We start from the raw sequence: 21,840 nt of genomic DNA on the forward strand, positions 1-21,840 counted from the left end.
GCTAAATGCATCCATTGCATAATCAATATTTTAGGTAAAAATTTTGTTGAATATACAGTACTCTACAAAAGTTTGGACTTCATAGGTTTTTATTTATTTATTGGAATTAGTTTATTTAGCAATGATGAACAAAAGTCAAAAGTGATCAAAAGTGACAGTAAAGACCTTTTATAATTTTACAGAAGATTTCTATTTCAAATAAATGCAGTTTTTTTTAAAACTAAGAAACCCAAGAAAATATTATTACAGTTTACAAAAAAATATTAAGCACCATAATTGCTTTCAATAATGATAATAATAAGAAATTTCTGATTTTTGAAGGATCATGTGACACTGAAGTAATGAATGCTGAAAATTCAGCTTTGCACCAGGAATAAATTACTTACGAATATCCAATCAAATATATACCAGTTGTTTTAAATTGTAATACTATTTCCGAATATTACTGTATTCCGGAGCAAATAAATGGAGCATCATAAGACTTCTTAAGAAATGTTTTGAATGTAGTGTGTAAGGAATAGACTGTATTTTTACCATTGTTTATTTTAAACCTGGCAATGTAAAAATTATCTTTTAATATGTAATATCAATGTTTTTTCATATTCACCATCCTTTCCTATCAAAATGCATACGGATGCGAAAACGTAGAAAATCGAACCTGATCCTAATTTTTTTATGACTGACGAAAGTTTGGGAGGCAATGTGTAAACGTGTGACGAAACGCGAGGTCGTATTCATTTTTCAACGTGCGAAAACAAAGACCTTAAGACTATAACATGTCATACCATAGGAGAGGAGGAGTATTTAATGCCAGCTTTCCAAATAAAAGCACAATTGCTTCCTACAGCCTTTATGTCTAAATATTTAAATGGGTGTTAATTGTATCAGAAATGTCCATAACTCAGTCTTTGCTTTGTTCATTTTATCTGTCAAGCTCATTTGCTCATTTTATTGTTCTTCAGAGAGGTGCTCGGACCCATTTTTGAGCGCAAGGGCATTGAATTATCCCGAGTGGATCTGTTCCTGGACCAGTCCAACACTCCACTCTCCCTCGACTTTGAGGCGTATCGTTTCGGAGGGCATTGCCTCAAAGTGAAAGGTACGAGTTTGAAATGCTAATCACTGTGTCAGCATTTCGATAACCCTTTCTTCCTACACATTTACAACATTGAAGTTGAAAACGTACACCAGTCTTCCTCAACACAGCCGTCATTGTGTCCACAGAACCAGACAGTTTCCCAGGAAATGAGGTGTGACCGATTACACTTCATTAGAGTTGTTATGCATCTAAAGGAGCCTAACAGGGCCGTGCTGTTTCTTCAAGTAGATCATCACAATCACAACACGCTTTTCGTGATTATACAGCCATGTGCCTGTCTTTACAAATCCCCATCGCCATGTCTTTAATCAGATAACACAAACACAAGCCAACACAGGCATCCCACAGGTGCTGGATGGCTGCTTGCGTAATACACAGCCTGTGACGTGAGAACGAAGAGAGGGTTAGCATTAAAATAATTGGGACTGAAGAGTTTCATTCATGCTGAAAATCTACTCTGTTGAAGACCTTCTGGTACTTTTATTAATACTAACAGCAGATTTCAGTGATCATGAATATATGGTGGTAATATTTAACAAACAGTAATCCCCAGTAGTGTAAGTATTTTGTTGTACTTAAGTAATTTCTGTTGTCGTTTTTTTTACTCCCTTGTAGTGTTGGCCTTGCTTTATTTTTATTTTATTTTTTATTGTTTTTTATTTTATTTTAAAAAATGTTAATTTTTTTATTGAATTTAACAGGAATGATTCCTTTTTAAAATAACAAAAGCATAATAACTTTATGCACTTTATTGCGGGGCGGGTTGGGGCGGATCACTAAAAACAAAATTTTTTAAAATCCATTTATGTTGCATGGAATTAAGTGGTGGAAATTTTGATTCTTTCAAGAGATTCGTTGATTTTCAGTTCGTTCACCAAAATGATTAATTCACTGATTCGTTCAGTGACCATTTCTTCATATCACACAAATACGCCAGCAGTTGGCGAAAAAGAGTGTCTTATGTGTTATGTCTTAAGTCAACGAACGTATTTACTTGTGACAAAAACTGATTTGGCTTTATTAAAGTGTGTGCATGATCGTATTAAATGTGATGTCGTGATGTCCCTGATGCGCGGGGCGGGTCGGGGCGGGTCAAGAAATTTTACTTTTTTTGCGGGGCAGGCTGGGGCGGGCCAAATAATTTCATAAAAGCGGGACCCGTGTTCAAATCCATGTGCTCCACAGTTAACGTTATTATTTATTAATATACTATATTATTAAATACTGGAATTTTCTTTTAAATTTTTTTAAGCTATATTTTATTAGGATTTGACATTTAAAGTCATATTAAACATTATTCCATTATAAAGTATTGTTAGATCTATTTCATAACCAGTGTTTTCAGAATAAGAACATTATTTGTACGATTAAGTGAGTATTTCTCAAACGGTTGTTTTTCCGCAGCTCGGCCCGGCGATGAGCTGAAGGTGGAGCAGAGCGTGAAGGATCTGCGCTCTCTCAGTCTGCCCAACATGAAGCCGTCAGGAGGGGGCAGCGTCTACATCCTCACCCAGGGCAGTGAGAGGGCGGAGCATGGGTCCCTGCCGCGCCCGGAGAGCGTTGACATACTGGTCAGCCCTTATAGTGTTTCCTCTAGATAGTATGGGGAATTATTTTTTATTTTTTTTGACTGCATTTGTTATGTTATCTGTTTTAGAAAATAAAATAATATAATATTAACCCCTTACTATCTTATGTGGGATTAAAATTAAATAATTTAAGAACTTGAAATAATGTTTCGGGGGGAAAAGGTAAATTTAATAGTCAAGCTTATTTTATTTTATTTTATTTTATTTTATATTATTTTACCTGTTTTATAAACATGGCCTAATGTGCATTTTCTTTAAACTTTTTTACATATTTTCAATTTTTAATTTATTTTTTTTACAAATTTTATTTTTTTGTGTTTTTAGGCATAGTTGAATTTTATAATGCCTTTTTCTGTCCTATCGATAGTAGGGGATTTTATTTTCTTTTTTTTTTTCATATATATATATATATATATATATATATATATATATATATATATATATATATAATTTTTTCTATTTTTGTTTTGTAATTTTTGCTTTTTACATATTTTATTCAACTTTTATTAAAAAAATTTTTTTTTGGCGTAATTGAATTTTACAAGACCATTTTCTGTCCTATCGATAGTAAGGGATCATTTCATTTTGTGTCATACCCATTTTAGACACATTTTATTTATTTATCATAGCATTCTTATTGCATTTTTAGTTTTACGAAGACCATTTTCCATCCCTTTAAAAGTAAACGGGCTCCTTTTTTGCCACTTTGAGACTTCTATATATAAATGATCTCTGTTATGACTGGTTAATCTATTTGTGTGTAAAATAAGCATGTGTGCTGACCCTGTTGGCTCTAAATTAATGCGTCCCTATCTTTCTTGATTTCTAAACACCTCAGTCCCACTTCAACTTCCTTTTAAGGTTCCAGCTTGGTGTAAATCATTTTAAGCATAACACATGACCTCATACAGGAAGCTTACTGAGTGCATCCACATACGGCACTTTGACCCTCCGAATGATGCTGGCAATTGTTTGGTTTTTAGCTCTTTTCTGTAGAAATGACTGGTGACTCTTTCAACATCATGGGGTTGTATTTTCCCAGCTGCACCGTGATAGTCAGTAAAGCTGGATTCATGGAAAGACAAGCCTGAACGTATTCCTGTGTGCGTGTACTAGCATGGATATGCAGGCCTCGGAGATGAGTGCAGACTGTAGGATTGAAGGCAGAGGCCTGTCAATGCTCCTCGTGGGCTTTTACTGTGATTTGAGGATGAATCGTCAGGCTTAGCAATAAAAACTGGAGTACAGAGCATTCAGGTCAAAGCTGTGTCATCCCATCAGGCTCTGCTTAGCATTGTCTGGATGTAGGTTACGTAACGGCATAAAACAAGTCTTCACATGTTGGACAAGTGTTGCACAGGTATTGCGCATCAGACCCGGGTTTGTTTTTCTAGTTCTTCTGTAACACCAGTCTTTTGGAAAAAAATGCAGTATCTTACTGTTCAGACCTAGGATTAGATTTTTTTTTCCTTTTTTTATTTTTTTATTTGTGATTTAAAAGGTTCATTTGCATTACAAGAAGGAAAATTCTCTGTTGAGATTTTGTATCTATTATTTAGAGTTTTTTCCCTAGATAGATAATAAAAACTCAGGAAAGATGCTGTACGGCAAATTATGCATAAGTGTGCAATTGTTAACACACAGAATGGCTGTTATTTCTGTTTCTGCTTTCACAGATGTCGCCACTAGTGTTGTTTTAAGGCTGATGGTTTAGCATTCACGCATTTGTTTGATAACGAGCAGCATGAGTTTGCATCATGGTATTAATTTCCACTTTTGGAAATTCCACCACCCCCTTGTTTTCCAGCAGGGCATTCCTTATCACTCCGTTAAACAATTCCCATTGTAGTTATTCATTATATGCAAATAGCACAATGTAACGCAAATGTTTCCCAAAAAAAATATTTTAAAAGAACTTTAAGGCCATTTAATACATGTAACGTTTTATTAAATGTTACTTTTTTATGGATGGATAGATAGATTTAAGTAGCTTATGTTATTTAAAAAATAATAAATTAATTAAATGGAAATCAAGGTTGTGAAAAAAAAAAAAAAAAAAAAAAAAAATATATATATATATATATATATATATATACTTAATAATATTAAAATAATATTTGTTTATTTACAAAATATTATATTTTAATTCTGTCATGATTGTAGTAAAATATTTTTGGTCAAAACGCCGCAACGGATTGTAAAGAATTTACAAGTTTTGGTCGGCAAGATTCTTTTTAAAGAAGACTGTTATGCTCACCAAGTCTGCATTTATTTAATACAGTAATATTGTGAAAAAAAACTATATATATATATATATATATATATATATATATATATATATATATAAATTATATAATTTAATTTTGTAAAACTGTAAAAAAAAATCTCTTTGTTTCTGTTGAAAACAGTTGTGCTGCTTAACATTTTTGTGTAAACCATAATAATCATAATTATTTGATAAATAGAAAGAAAAAAAAGAATAGCATTAATATTAATATATATATTTTTTTTTTGACAGACGGAGATAGTTAGATAGATAGACAGACAGACAGACAGACAGACTGATCAGACAGATAGACAATATCATATGTTGTGATTGTTCTGACTGTAGAAGTGATCTATTGTCCTCTGACCTCCTTGTTTCCCGCTGATGGAATTCTCAGCTCATCTGCCAGCTATTCCGTTGGAATTTTTATGAGAGCTGCTCGATTTTGTCTGTGAGCGCATTTGACCTGTATGTGGTAACTCAACCACTGTGTCTTGCCCCCTCACCAAAGCCTGACCTTTAGAAAAGGACCCATCGCCCCTGGGATTATTGGTGTGGCAGTGACACCAGGACTCTTCTTTTGAGGTTTGATTGGCCCAGATCCACCCCGGAGGGGGAATAACCTTTGAAGCGTGAGCGTTTGATGTAACGCCATGATTTTGACACTCCCAGGAGCTGTAAGTCGAGTGTCTCACAAAAGCAGGTTTTCAGGTGAAAGTTGTGTTTTTGATCCAGCCCTTCTTTTAACATCAACTCTCCTAAATATGACAGCCCTCTAGTGGTTATGTGTATAAATATGCATAAGCACGATGTGGTTACCAGTGGTGTTTAGTTTTAAATGCACACTATGATTCTGTTTCTTTAAGCATGTCCTGTTGCGTAAGATTCATGTCTCACCTCAGAGACCTCGACTCACCTTTAACCTCCGGCTCTGTTGCATTAGTCAAATAGCATCAGACTGATAATGCTAGCTTGCATTTGGGCTGCACCATTCACCCACACAGACACAAAGTAGAGCAATCTCATCTGTCTAATGACCCGAGAGGTGTATTACACAACACTTCAGGTGATTAAATCAGAAGTCCCCATGGCCCTCAGGGTCCCCCACTGCGCAGCGGCACAAAGAATGTGTCATCTTGATGGATTTAGTAAATCTTGGTCATGTTGTGTATGCCAGACTTCTCCAGCTACTAACACTTTATCATAATGTCTGAATGTCAATGCATTAGATGTAAAACCAAGTGGCTTATGCACTCAAATACTTTATTTTTATTGGCTTGCAAAAGAATCAATAGCGACACAGAAGCTAGTATTTCAGAATGCTATCAAATTGGTGTGATTAATGTAAATATTTGGCCTTTAAGAAACATTTGTCTTCAGAGACTGCAGAGTTTTTTCACCAAAATGGCATCAAAAGCTGCCAGAGGAGTGTTCAATAAGGAAACAGTGTGTTTGATCAAATGTAACTTAGTCAATGGAATATCAAAGGTCTGGATAAACTACACAACATCTGTCGGCTGCTACTAACTGCAGGAAATGAGCCTTTCCCGGTTCCTATTTGACCTCTCTGATAAGAGACTGGTTCAGAAGTGTATTAATATCACAGCATAGAGGTTAGTGTCGGAGCAGACAGATTTAATCTGCATTGGTTTCCTTTTTAAATGAAAGGATCAAGTTCTTTGATATGTTAAGGTGTGTACACCTCTTGCAAGCATTAGAAAAAAAATAAAAAAAAAATTTTACAACAAAAAGTTCGAAGACAATAGAACAAAACACAACTTGAGCAAAAAATGGGTCTTATCTTCATGGGAAACTAGAGGGGTAAATCTCAAATGTTGTAAGATTTCTTAGCACACATCATGTTGAAAGCAAATTCTTAGTGTCTCGCATTAATCACCTTAAAATTGAGAATTTGTAGTGTCTGTAATGTAACAAGGCATTAACTGAACTCTGAATGCTGCTATGTAATGGATTTGTGGTCTGTCAATTCAGCTTTTTATTATTATCAACAAAACCCCCCATTTCTTGCAAAAATTATAAGGTGTTAATCTGTTACGTAAAGAAAAATATTTGTACACAAAGAAGCCAATTTTATGACTTTTTTTATGACAATTGATCTAGTTTTGCCTCAGAATGCTCATCATAATGTGTAGACCTTATTCTTTTTATCTGTTTTTAAATTGGCATAAAGGTTGCATGATCAGCAAATACTACCATTATGGGTAAATGCATGAACACTGTGTGTATGTGTGTATATATATATATATATATATATATATATATATATAAATATATATATATATATATATATATATATATATATATATATATATATATATAAAAATATATATATATATATAAAAATATATAATAATTGATTTATCATACAGTTGCACAACAAAAAAAACTACAATGATTGTAGTACTTCACAATTTAAATCTTTGTTTAATTACAGAAATAAGTACAATATATTTTGTTATAGTAATTACGAAATGCTTAATTTTGATGAAAATGTGTTGACAATCGAATGTAATTTCTTGTTTATTTCCTTTGACGCTGTGGTGAAACATGACTTAAATTCGCCCGATACTTCCATACTGTAAGGAAGTGATCTTGTAAATGTCTGCTGGGGGTGGGGTCAGCATTTAGTGTGTGATTGTTGTGGAAGCTGACTTTGGAGGAGATGGGAGGAGTAGATTGATGTAGTCACAAAGAGAAGCTTAAAAACTACTCACCGTCATCCAGACCTGGAGCACATGTGGGGAATTTCTAGCTTGTCTTTTCGTTTTTGCCTCTTCTCTGGATGTTGACTGCTGAAGTTAAGAGTAAGACGTGCACTTTAGTGTTTGAGTGAGGTCAGAGAGGGCATCCAGGTTGGATCATGGTACGTTTCGGACATCTGTCCTCATGGCACAGTTGGGATCTCCTCCACATGAATCCTGAAAGTCTGTCTGGAGAAGCGTCTCTAAAAAGTCCATTGCCAGCAAAGTGGCAGGTAAAGCAATGCAGCACAATTTTTGATCTTCTCTAGCTTTTTGAGCATTCATGTTTTAATGAATTCTTCGTCAATTATTAAACTTCTCTTTAGCATCATTTTGATTGCACACCACTGTATTTCTCATTGAGCAACTGTTTGTATTGAGTGGGAAGATGCTACGTATCTATGTGTAATGGAAGCTGATAGTACACGTAATGGAAAGCCGTTAGCTTAGCCCTCTGTTTAGGCCCCTGTGCTAGACAGACACTGTTATCTCGTCAGACGATAAGGTCGTATCGTGGTTTTGATCACTGATTAATCATCCGTCCTCAAGCTTCAATGGCTCTTTGTTCTGTCTCTGCTTTGACTAATTGAAGTGGGTGACATTTTGCGTGTTGTTGGCCTTGAGACTAGTCCTGTGTTGACACTCCAGGTAAAGTTAGGAGATGAAATGTGACCTGGCAGAATGGTGTTTGTCTAACATGTTTTTGTTGCTTAAAGGGTCATGAAACCCCCCTATTTCAGCGCAAGTCTAGCTCACACTGTTTTTGAAAAATGCAACTGAAATGGGCGTGGATGGCTGTGAGAAGGGGAGGGGAGTGTGGATGTGGTATTGCACGGCAGGGATAACTGTTATTGCATATCATTACAAATGTGTCGTAAAACGTAAGCAAAAAAAGTTTTTTTTTTAAAAAGCTGGCAATACACTGACACTATCTCTGTCATTTCAAAAGTAACTGAACGCCCTGTCATCAAATTCTATTGAATAAAACATATTAAATGTACATATTAATTATAATGTCATTATAAACAACTATATACTTTATATACACACTATAAATTAATATATTTGCAAATAATAGATTTCCGGTTAAAAAAAAATTCCGTGCCTATATCGACGCGCCACCTGAACAACAATAGTAAAGATGGACAGCGACATAGAAATATACAGTGACGGCAGCGCGCAGGGTTCTGTGGAGGTGGAGGACTTCTCGAGAGGCGAAGCTCTCTCGAGAAAAATGTTTGCTGCATATATATAAATTAGATGTGTCCGTTGTGGATGGCCAACCAGCCGCACGGAGCCAGACTCTAGCCCTGGCAGCATCGCGGGGAAAGCTATGCAATGCGCTTGAACTTTTGCACCACGCATACAAACACTTGCGTCCCATGATCGCCTCTCTCATCGACTACGCAATATCACAGTTTGTTTGACAGGTCTATCATTGAAAAGATCCACGTGGTATCATGATTAATTCAGTGAAATGTCTTCTCATTGGATATGAAGGCTCAGCCTCATTAATAATTATGAGAGAACGATGAGTCATCACTGTATGATCCGTACAGAAAAACGTCACATCCTGTGACGTAGACTTGATGAAGATTTCAAACCCGGAAGACGAAAATAGCCGATACAAACTCAAATTTAACCATTTATATCCTATTATTAAATTTTACAGATTATAACATTGTCTTCTATGGTGTTAAACACACCTACCTCTGTTAAAATCTCAGAAAAATTGGTTTAGGGTTTCATGACCCTTTAAGTGTTGGTCACCTAAACTGTTCTTCCACTTCCTTTAGTTTGCTTCATCATTATGTAAAGCTTGATCAAAAGCTAGTCTTATCTTCACACTTTTTTTCTTTTTATGTTCTTCAGCTGAACTTTGTTGTCTGGAGAAGGTTTAAGTAATAAGGCCGCTACATGCATCAGTTCCCAGTGGTCAGTCTGTCGAAGGTTGCAGGAATCAGGGTCTCAGGGGGTCTTATTTTTTTATTTTATGTTTGTATGTAGTTGACATTTTTAAGAAATTATTTTGTAATTTTAAGTATTTTCCTTTTTAAAAAAAAAAAAAATTCCCTAAAATCCTAAGGAACATATTGTGTAATTTAAAAATGTAAGATTTCTTTTAGTCAGCATTATAATAAAATATAATTTATTGCCTTTTTCTGTCTTTGATTCATTAAAGACCAGTCCCGTCCTACTTTTTTTTTCTCCTCTGAATATCACTCTAGACATTACGTTACATTACTAAAGTAAATGGATTGTGAGCAGTTTATGTTGACTAAGGATTTATAGAACATTATTTTACTATCATCATAGTTACTATACGTAACATTTATTATTATGTATAATTTCAGTATACGTTAGGTTATGCATGCATGCCCTCTAATGAGCTATTAATGTGTTAAACCTGCATGTCCAGCGCTGGGACTCATTTTTTAAGCAGCTCTATTAAGGAGTATCATCAACTCAGTCATTTAATTAAAGATGATGAAGCTCTTTATTTTCTGTAAAAGTAAAGTTTACACGTCATTAGGTAAGCCATGGCTTGTTTGGATACATAATAACAATGCAGAAATTCAAGACTTGTTAGAGCACATACTATAATCTGGGATTCCCCAAAGTTTCATATTGCACAGATCATTTCCCTGTTACAGTAAGGAAGAACGGGATGCTTGGAAATCATTCATGGTACAGGAATGCCATGCTGCTGTCACTTTCATTTTATCGAAAATCCAGAGGATCATCAGAACCTCTCTCTTATGATGATAGACTACATCATTAAACGGATTAAATGAATACACTCGCAGCATCAGTTTTGTAATGTAAAATATGATTTTAAGCTGATTGTAATAGTATTAAATGTACTTTTCTTTAATGTGTAATTGTTTTTTTTTCTGCACACAAGGACCAAAGTAAATTAGTTTTTGAAAACTTAAAATTGAAAAATATATTGTTAAACCAGAGATTGGCTTTTTCAAGGCACCAGGATGTTTTCCTGGGACCCTGCACGCTATCTTCTTTTCCCCTCCCTCTTTACATGTGACTCTCTGTCTTTAAGCAGCCACACCTCTTTTTCCTGTCCCACACAATGGGACAGGATCCTCCTAGTTGCCATGACGTTTGGGCTGTCCTATTCAGTAATACAGGCAGACAGGCTCAGTTGGAAAGCTTTACCTCTCATTGCAGGTTGAGAAACATTGGGAAACTGAAAGGACCTCGTAGGGAGCCCTGATGCACCTCATATTTTAAGAAGGAAATTAAGGGGCACCGAGTTTCAAATAGTGATTTAATATTTTTGTATTATTTCAAGAATTCTCTCAACACCCATCCAGGAGTTCCAGGGTCTACAGAACTTGTCTGTCTGTTGGTGTTTTTATGAGCTTTTGAAGAGAGGAGGTTTTGAGTGATCCTAGCAGCTGGCTCTAGCATGTGCCAGGCTCTGTGAGCTCGGATAAGAGATTACCATGGTCTACCTCTCATTTGACATGCCGCTTGCTTCCATGGTGAGTAGATCAGACATTCTAGGAATCCTGTTCAACTTTATAAATTAGTTGGCCATTCAGTCTGTCAACAGAGAATGAGAATTGCCAGTTACAATTGATCAGAAAGTGGGTGTCATTGCAAGAGTTTGAACAAATTGCTTTTTTTAGTTTTTGAAAAAATTATTTGCTTTACTGGTGCTGTGTAAAGTTTATCAAAAGTGTTTTTTGTAAGTGGAATTAAGTGGTGGAAGAAAGCCAAATATTGATTTACTGACCCGTTTAAATTATAGATGTGTTGCTTTCACCAGAAGAATTCCTTTTGATGTGGCATTTGTTACTCATTGATTTTTATACAGTACTTTCTTTGTTAGTTGTGCGTAATATACCATGATTTAATCATAAAGCAGTAGTAAAAATGGACAGTATGCATAAATGTGTTTTTTGTTTTATGGCAGTAACTTCTAATGTTGTGCCAATAGTCCATTTCTGCCTTGAATTTCCATCTCTAGGGCTGGTAGTGTGGTTATAACCTGCAGTCAGATGTCCACTGTCCATCCTCCTCAAAGTAGGGACATTTCCTGACATCTGTGTCCTCATCCTTTCACCCCAGATTCTGCAAAAATCCCCTCATCAAAGCTCATCGTCTGCCTGTCTTTCTGCCTCTGTTCTAAATTTAGCAAGGGGGCATAGTGGCCAATCCACCATTCTTTTTTTTCCTCCATTGCAGGGATGTGCATTATTTGCCCTGCCAACAGAGAAAAGATTTTAAAGGAATTTTAGTACAATTATAAATGGTAGTACATTTAGTTGTTTGTGAAGCACAGCTATGGTTTGAAAGTAATCAGGTTAGCCATTTTTTCACATTAAGTTGATCGAAAGTGACAGTGAAGACATTTATAATGTTAAATATTTCTATGTCAAATAAATGGTGATCTTTGGACTTTGTGAAAAAAGTATAATATAGTAAGTATAATAAACGGCACAACTTTTTCAACATCATTTCTGAAGGATCATATGACACTGAGGACTAATGATGCTGAATTTTTAGCTTTGCATCACAGGAATATATTACATTTTAAAATTTGTTAACCTAGAAAAGGATTTTTCACAATATTCCTGTTTTACTGTATTTTTGACCAAATATATGCAACACTGGTAAGCAAATGAGACTTCTTATAAAAACATTTTGAAAAGTCTTAAAATATAGTCATATATACTTTATTAGAAATGCATTTAATTGTATAAAACACCTGCACACGTCTCTGAAGTGATCAAATAAAATACTACTGTTATTGTGGCAGGTATCATTTTCACTTGTGTTTATGGAATTCCATTGTTTTGTATTCAGAACTTTCCTGTTTTTTTGTGCATTCCCCAAAAATGTCGTAGCCGTCTGTGGAATTTGCAGGAGTTGTTAGTGGGTAACGGCACTCAGGGCAGTGGAATTCCCTGCACCCTAGCGAAGGGTCAACAAGCCCGTCTGCCTCCCGCTCAGCGAGATTACTACTTCCTTAGATACTAAACAGTTTATTTGTTCTTAACTCACTGCAGCTCATAAGAGGGTGTATAAGCAGAAAGATGTTGCAATGCTCTCTAGCAGAACAATTTCTTATGAAACAATAGCCGTCTTGATCTTTCTGAGGGTTGCTGACCTCCTTGACTTTTGTATGATGTAAAGGGGAAATTGTAACATTCAGCAGGATCTTATTGTTTGGGGAAATTGGTATGAACCATAATGCATTACTTTTTCTATTAATGTCATCTCTTTGCAGGAGCCTTAATTTTTCAAGCTAGGGTTGAGCAATATCTAATTTTAAATGATAAAATTGTAAATTTCATAAATAATTTGTGATTAAGTCAGATTTAAGAGCACCGAAAAAACTCATTGCAGTCAACTAATTCTAGTTAAATCATTTTTTTTTAAATTTAGTATTTTTCTGTCTGTCCAAATATGTGCGTATATAAATGTATAATTTATTTATATTTATATTGTAATTGAAGCTCTTTATAAATTTATTTGATTATACATTTAAATAAATATATTTTATTTATTTGATGAATCTGAAATAGTTTAAAAATCTTATCAGAAAATATACAGTTTTATATGTCTAGGTAATTAGTTCAGTTAATAGTTTTAGTTATTCATATATAATTTCAACATTTTTATATTTTCAGAATTAGCTTTATTGCCAGGTATGTTCGCACATACGAGGAATTAGTTTTCGTGACAGAAGCTCTGCAGTGCAACATAACAGCGACAGAACAAAAAACACAATAAGGAATAAAAATACAAAGTAATACAAAGATGTAGGTAAGGACAGCTCATAAGAGTGTTTAATTATATTTTAATATAATTAAACCCAAAACTCAAAAAAACTGAAATGGAAAATAAATTGTATGACATGAAATAAGAAATGTTTACTATTCTCCACTCTTTCTAGGTCAGATTTTAACTTTAAACAATATTGTGATTTACAAATGTATGCCAACCCTTATTTCCATTTTTATTTTGTCGTTGAGGTTTGTTATCTTTAGAAGCATGCTTGTAAATTTACTTTAGTTGCTTCTACCCCACCTGTCTCTCTCAATCTTTTTCTAAATCTCTTGTTTACCTCTCTCATTCTGTAGGGTATTGTTACTGATAACAGTCTCTCTGCTATCTCTCGGTCTGTTGTCCTCGACATACTGGTTGATATCCTTCTCACAAACCTCTATCTTTCTCCTTTTGTAAACATTTTGTCATTCCCACCTAGGTCTTATAATCTCCCATCTCTTCCTCCTCACAGGGTCAGGCCCGTCGGCGGAAGAACATGACCGAGTTTCTGGGTGATGCCAACATCCCGTCCCCAGACACTCTGGCCATGCTAGGCGGGTCTTTACCAAGCGTTCCTCCAGGAGGTTCGCTGCCCGGTGTGGCCACTGGACCGGACAAGTGGAAGAACCGCGCCACCAATCGGATCAGCGTGTTCTTCGGCGCCGGATCTGGAAAGGTAAACCTTATCTCCCTCATCTTGTAAACCTCAGGAAGCTCATGGAAAGCAGGACGTGATGGTGCAACTTTCCATGGTGTGATTTCCAGTAAAAAGATCTCATGAAAAGATGAGCCAGAGAAACCGAAACTCAAACTGGAGGCTGTTGAAATATGTTTATAGTAGGTTGCGCCATAATCTAGTTTCAAATAAAACTTGGAATTTTATGTTATGGTTTATCACCTGCAGGATGTAGATGAGTTTGTTTCTTCATCAGAACAGATTTGGAGAAATTCAGCTTTACGTCATTTGTACACCACTGGATCTTCTGCAGTGAATGGGTGCCGTCAGAACGAGAGCTCAAAAAGCTGATAAGCATCACAATAATCCACAAGTAATTCACACGACTCCAATCCATCAGTAATATCTTGTGACGTGAAAAGCTGCGTGCTTGTAACAAACAAATCTATCAAGATACTTTTAACTTCAAATTGTGGCTTTCTGAAATATAAGTCTTCTGTCCATAGTATTGCTTTCTCCAGTGAAAAGTGTTTTTGTGTCTGTCAGGAGATAAATATGCACAGATCAGGCACCATTTATAACCAATAGTAGCTCTTAACAAATATGTTGGTGGATTTTATTGTGAGAGAACAACAGAAGGTGGGATTTCATACTGGAGGAAGCATTATTATGAATTACTGACTCATATTTTGGCTAGAAGTGACTATTTAGAGTTAAAATGCCTTACAAGCCCAGCACTTCAAAGCATTTTCCATTATGGACTCCATTATGCATAGCATTTCACTTCACAAGATGTTAATTGATGGACTGAAGTGGTGTGGGTTACTTGTGGATTCTTATGATGTTTTTATCAGCTGTTTGGACTCTTATTCTGACGGCACCCATTCACTGCAGAGTATCCATTGATGAGCAAGTGATGTAATGCTTAATTCCTCCAGATCTGTTTCGAAGAAGAAACAAACAAAATCTACATCGGGGACGGCCTGAGGGCAAGTACATTTTGAGCAAATGTTCAGTTTTTGGTGAATTATTCCTTCAATAGGTGACTAAAACAATACAACAAACAAAATCCCATGAGCCTAAAAAAATAAAAATAAAAAACCCTTTGAAAGTTTCGGCCTCCATTTACACCAGATGCATGACTAATAGAGACAGAAGCTGTCACTGTCATTCAACACTTCCATCCCTCTCTTTCACATTCAGCCATGAAACCCCCAAACAAGACAGACAAGGGGTGTTCTTGTGTCCCACAGGGACTCTGTTTCACAAAAGAAAGGTTAACCAGGGCCAAACCTCGTTCTCCAGCAGCCATGACAGGCAGCCTATAGTCCATCTGCGTCTGGCCTCTATTGTTTGGAAGCACTCGATGCTAAATACTCGTTGTCAGAAGTACACCGGCCATCCCATTACAGGACAATGGCCCCAGTGGCACATGAGCTGTCAGAGAGGGTCACTGGCATGAATGGATGGGCTTTAATTGTGAGGTCAAAGAGAAGGTGGCGTTTAGTGAAAGGGGTGTTTGTTAGGTGTCATAAACCCTGTCGGGGGTGTTTCATTGGAACAGACATGCAGCGTTTTGGTTGTCTGACAGTTTTTGGTGGTCTGCGGATGTGAACTGTGCGGTGATTTTGATCAGTTGCAAACTTTGTTCATGTTAGGGACTCTTTACAGTTGTTTTGTTGATTTAAAATGGTTCTGTCAATAACAAAAACTATAATGGCATTTTGGGAATAATTACCATGGTGATGCTTTGATTTTTGGACATGTTCCATGATGATACCCTTGGTGTTCTTTGAAAGTCTTCTAATATTATGAATTTGGTATTTATTTAGTACACCCCCATTCAAAATTTTGAAGTCGGTAAAATTTGTTATTGTTTTTGAAAGAAGTCTCTCATGCTCACTGCTCAAGGCTGCATTTATTTGATAAAAAAAAATCAGAAAATAAACTAACACCGTCAAATATTAATACGACTTCAAATAAATGTAAATTATAATTTATTCCTGTGATAAAACTGAATTTTCAGCATCTGTTACTCTAGGTAATATTGTCTTTACTGCTCAATTTAATGAATTCTTGCTGAATATAAATGTTAATCTCTTACAAAAAGAACATACAATTTCTTCATTTAAGAAATTCTATTATGTATTACTGTGTAAAATTATATAAAGTATAATTTATTTTAAATGGAAAGGGGTAATGTTTAAAAGAGGGACTTTATACTTTTATTATATATTATATTCTTTTGATTTATTTGTTTTAAAGTCAATGTGGATCCTAGAGGATGTAAATGTTCTCTATTTTCTTTATGTCTGTGTTAGGAGGTGGACCGCGTGGAGCTGCTTCATACGAAGCTGCAGGCGTACACACAGTTCGGTCTGCCCAAGGTTCCTTCTCAACTCGCCTTCCACCAGGATTCCTGGGAGGAGGAAGAGGAGGAGCCCAACTTAACGCTCGAGGACAGCTGGAGGCAACTGCTGGAGGACCCTGAGGTACCAACACACTGACTGATCTTCTGTCCTGGGACATAACATAACCCCTTGGGGATATATATATAACCATTTCCATCTATTGATTATTGGAGCAAACACATGTACACATGACCAATTACCCTCAGTTGACCCATTAAGCATTGTATTTTAATGTGTTTTGCATCCCAGAGTCACTGATGATGGATATTTATCGGAGTATTTTCTGCTTTTTTTTTCTCAGAGTCTAAGTCGACGTCAGTTTCAACAGCAAGAGGCGATATGGGAACTGATCCAAACCGAGGCTACGTACATCAAGAAACTCAGGGTCATCACTGATGTAAGTCGCTTCAGCCATTTAAATTGTTGTTCATCAGAACATTTTTCGGTTTCAGAAGATTCAAAGACATTAAATTAAAGTTGCTCTTTCTAAATAACCGTCCCTAATGAAACTGGATGCTGACTGTGTTGTTTGTGCAGCTGTTCCTGTGCGGCCTGCTGAATCTTCAGGACAACAGTCTCCTGCTCGAGGTGGAGCCCGCTCGGCTCTTCAGCAACATCCACGACATTGTGCGTCTGCACTCCACGCTGTGGGTTCAAGCCATGTTTCCGGTGCTGGAGAAAGCCCGAAGAACACGGAGCTTGATCGACCCCGCGGACCTGGAGCAAGGGTTCAGTACGGTGAGTTTCACACGAGTAAATCAGCAGACTCCGCATGTTGTTCTTCTGTATTTTTGTCTCGTCATACATTACAAATATCTCAAGATACTGAGTCTTTCTTGCTGAAAAATTTATTAATTTCATGCTTACAGGAAACTTGCATTAAGGGAAAACAAGTGTATTTTTCTTTAACCCATTGACAGATGTTTATTCTTTCTTTTTAAGCATCACTTCATTTAGATATATTTTTCAAAAAATATTTTTCAATTACTTAAGAGGAAAAATTGAATTACTCTCGTGTTCTGAATTTTTTTTTTTTTTAATCAAAATTAAGTTACTACTTGCTTAAAACAAGAAAAATATTTCTGGCAGTGGGGTAAGAAAAAAAAACTTTTATTAAAAAAAACCTATTGGTAGACATTTGATTTATTTATTTACTTAAGCACAAAATCATTTAATTTGGCCAAATTTTAAACAATGGGGTAATAATTTCTTATATATTGTTTTTGCTTCTCAATTATATTTTGATTCAAGACTGTTTAGATACTTGTTAAAACAAGACATCTATCCATCTATAAAAGGAATGCATATTTGTGTACAAACATTTTAAAACAGTAGTTTAACGCGTATTATAGTCCATAATGTCACATAAACATCTGGTGAAATTTGCTTCAACATTTGCACGACCACATGTTTTCAAACACTTTGGATAGACGTATAGTTTAGATAAGTAAGTGAAATAGATGCAGGCTTGTTGTAAAACTGTTTATCTTCTGGTCGAGAGGTTAAAAGTGTCGTTTGTGTGGATAGTTTGCAGCCCGGTTCAAGCCGTATATGCGGTACTGTATGGAGGAGGAGAGCTGTATGGAATACATGCGTTCACTGCTGAGAGACAACGAAATCTTCAAGATCTACAGCACGGTGAGGAGTTTGCTACTGAACAGATAATACAGTACACAAGTACTAAATCCTAACAAAACAGTAAAATAAGAGATAAAAGAAATCGCCCTTTTGACTTAAATTTAGTTTGTAATTGTTGAATCTTTTATCTTAACAGTGGGCTGAAACGAATAAACAGTGTAACCGTCTGAAGCTAGCGGACATGCTAGCCAAACCACACCAGAGACTAACCAAATACCCTCTGCTCCTGAAGACCATCCTGAAGAAAACTGATGACCAAACCACCAAAGAAGCGCTCAACAACATGGTTAGACACTGCACAGGCTTTAACTCTCAGAGGCACAGTTATCATTTCTCAGTGTGTTCATCAAATGTGCTAAATGTTTGTATATGTTTACAGGTGAAGTGTGTGGAGAGCTTCATTAACAGTGTAGACTCTCAGATGCGTCAGAAACAGGAGCAAGAGAAACTGGCTGCCATTTCGGCTCGAGTGGAGTCATACGAGGCTGTGGAGGGAGCTAGTGAGGAGGTGGAGCGGGTAAGAACTGCGTACAGACAAATAATCCATTATCTAGCATCGGCATTAAAAAAAAAAGACATATCATAACAGTAAAGAAGTATGGACTCCATAGAAATGCATGGTTTCACTGTAGAAAATTTGGTTTGGTTTAAGCAGGCTATGATTTATGTGGCTGGGGGTTCATTTATGTGTTGTTTAACTCTTCAGTCTTCTTGCTGTATGTCTACAGGCTCTGAGGGAGTTCAACCGAATTGACCTGACGGCACCCATGATTGACACTTCACCAGAAGCGACCAGGCAACTGCACCTGGAGGGGGCGCTCCGCATGAAAGAGGGCAAAGACGGCAGGGTTCGTTCAGATTTCAGATGCATTTGGAAACATTGGCAATGTAGCTGTTTTCAAATCATTAATGGTAGCCACTGTCCTTCAAGGGATAGTCCACCCAAAAGTGATATCCCAAACCTGTGAGACTGACTTTCTTCAGACAAAAAAATGATATTTTGAAGAATGTTGGTAGCTAAACAATCTCGGTTCCCATTGACTTTAATTGCAAGGAGAAAAAAAGCATTGGAAGTTGATGGTAGTGGCTGTCAACGTTCTTTAAAATATCTTTCATGTTCAGCAGAAGAAACAAGTGAATACAGGTTTTAAATGATGTGTGGCGAGTAAATGACAGGATTTTTAGTTTTGGTTGAAATATCCCAGATGTAAGATTCCTGGAGTATGGAGTATTGTAGTTTGTCATGTTTTTACATGTATCTGTTTTTTCTTGTGTAGATGGATGTTTACTGCTTCCTTTTCACTGACCTGCTGCTGATCACTAAACCAGTGAAGCGTTTGGAGAAGGTGAAAGTGATCCGACAGCCTCTCCTCCTGCAGAATGTGGTGTGCAGAGAACTCAAAGACACAGGTGAGGGTTAAACATTTAACCACATCATACATTTAATAGGACAAAGGAGGTGAACCGAACAGTGTATGATTTGTATTGTGAAATAATAGTAAGGATTTATTTCCTTTTCTTGTCTTAGGCTCGTTTGTCCTCATCTACCTCAATGAGTTCAAGAGCGCTGTGGCTGCCTACTCTTTCCAGGCCAACAGCGCCACCCAGGGCCGAAGTTGGACTGATGCAATTTGCAATGTCCAGGTAAAATCATACTGGTCCATTATTAGCAATAACGACCTCTGGTTGACCTGTCTGATATTTTAAGTCATTTGAAGTGTCCTCTCAGTAGAGAAGTTTTCTGATTGAGCTCACTTGTAAATGCATTGTAGAATCAGCTGCAGCGGTTGCGGTCAGAGGAAGCTCGCAGACAGAAGGCTTGTCTGAAGAAAAAACTACAGGAAGATCAGGAGGAAGATGAGGACAGCTGTAACTCCACAACTAGTTCACCTCAATTTATACACAAAGATCAGAGCAACAGGTACTTTGTTTTATTATTATTATTATTATTTTTGAAAATTTAATTCATTTTTTTTATTATTGATTTATTTTAGTCTTATATTATATTATATTATATTATATTATATTATATTATATTATATTATATTATATTATATTATATTATATTATATTATATTATATTATATTATATTATATTATATTATATTATATTATATTATATTATATTATATTATATTATATTATGAATTTAAAATAATTCTGTGAACCTGCTTTGGAACAATCCAATTAAACAAAGTGAATATCAAAGTTGCGTAACTGACCGTTATAAAATAGAAATGTAAAATTGTATTTCATTAAATAAAAAAATAAAAATGTATTATAAATTATAATTTAAAACTCTACAATATTATTATTATTATATATATTTTATTAAATTATAACTAACCTTTTTTATTTTCTCTGTTTTCATTTTTCAAATTAATGTATTTTTTATTTCCATTTTGTTTTATAATAAATTCACAATATTGTTTCTTTGACTTAGCCAATCAGATGGCTCCACAGAAACCCTGTCAGTGATGGATATGGATGAGTCTGGATCGTCTCTGGATCCTTCTCCTCTTCAGTCTGAGCTAGCTGGGCATTCAGACCAGGATGTCAGTCTGTCCCAGCTCACTGACTCTGGCGTCCCACAGCGGGACTTTGAGCCCCATCCGGACAGTCAGGAGGGCTCAGACCTGGACCCACAGTGCCATTCCATGTCCATGGACAGTGCTTATGGGACACTCTCACCAGAGTCCATAATGGAAACCCAGAGTCGAGTGGCCCCTATAGAAGAAGACGGCTCCAAGGATGAAAAAGAGACGACGGCTGATGAAGATGAAGAGCTAGAAAACGCAGAAGAGGAAGACAATCAGGAAGACAAAAGCTCAGTCGGATCTCAGAACTCCGTGGCGCTTTCGCTAAAGCCCAAGCGCTGGCCGCCCGTCCAATGTCGCCTGTCGTTTTTAGAGAGACTCGCCAACAAATCCCATTCTGAGGACAACCTGCTGTCCACAGTTCACCATGATAACAGTAACCACGGTGTCACCAGGGCAGCCACAGAGTGCACAGGAAGTCAGCACACATGGGAACAGAGGGTTCAATATTTAGAAGCACCTCTCAGCAGGAGCCTGACGGAGCTCAACCCTGCCGAGTTGGGCGAGTGTCTCCCGACAGACCAAAGCCACAGTCTCACATGCAGCTTGCCCTCGAGCATGCTTTTGGACACATTGAGACGAGCCAGAATTGCACATGAGGCTGGTAGCAACCAGATTCCTTGCAGTGCATCAGATGGGGAGCTCTCGCCCCCTAGTGGCCCGGATGGAACGGGCCGCTGTAAGAGACCCCAGCAGCACAAAAAACTCACACTGGCCCAATTCTACAGGATACGCACCACACTGGTGCTCAACTCAACGCTCACAGCCTCGTAAGTGTCATTCCTGTGACTCTGTGTATTTGGATATTGTTACTTTCTGTCTTGTGCTTTTACAGAAATTTTGCAGAAATTAAAAAACATTTCTTAAGCTATTTATGATATATTGGTTACTTGTTTTATTATTATGTACAGTAACTAAGATATAGGGAGAAAAAGAAATAATTATTTTAAATATGTAATTTTTTTGTTTTTAAATAATTTTGTAAGTAAATTTTTTTTCATTTAAA

At 36.4% G+C, this 21,840-nt stretch overlaps 1 protein-coding gene across 1 annotated transcript in view; it reads left to right on the plus strand.

Moving 5' to 3' along the window:
• Positions 1–21,608, plus strand: part of plekhg5b (pleckstrin homology domain containing, family G (with RhoGef domain) member 5b) — a 62,992-nt gene extending 41,384 nt beyond the window's left edge. The window contains exons 8-21 of the mRNA XM_059528327.1: positions 963–1,099; positions 2,504–2,670; positions 13,985–14,188; positions 16,510–16,680; positions 16,901–16,996; positions 17,137–17,337; positions 18,127–18,237; positions 18,374–18,523; positions 18,617–18,754; positions 18,966–19,085; positions 19,515–19,647; positions 19,766–19,881; positions 20,010–20,158; positions 20,681–21,608. Coding sequence (XP_059384310.1) covers positions 963–1,099; positions 2,504–2,670; positions 13,985–14,188; positions 16,510–16,680; positions 16,901–16,996; positions 17,137–17,337; positions 18,127–18,237; positions 18,374–18,523; positions 18,617–18,754; positions 18,966–19,085; positions 19,515–19,647; positions 19,766–19,881; positions 20,010–20,158; positions 20,681–21,608 — 2,821 coding nt within the window. The remainder of the gene's footprint in view (positions 1–962; positions 1,100–2,503; positions 2,671–13,984; positions 14,189–16,509; positions 16,681–16,900; positions 16,997–17,136; positions 17,338–18,126; positions 18,238–18,373; positions 18,524–18,616; positions 18,755–18,965; positions 19,086–19,514; positions 19,648–19,765; positions 19,882–20,009; positions 20,159–20,680) is intronic.
• The last annotated feature ends 232 nt before the right edge of the window (positions 21,609–21,840 follow it).

The sequence above is a fragment of the Carassius carassius genome, chromosome 37 (assembly GCF_963082965.1).
Source record: "Carassius carassius chromosome 37, fCarCar2.1, whole genome shotgun sequence".
In the NCBI taxonomy this organism is placed as follows: domain Eukaryota; kingdom Metazoa; phylum Chordata; class Actinopteri; order Cypriniformes; family Cyprinidae; genus Carassius; species Carassius carassius.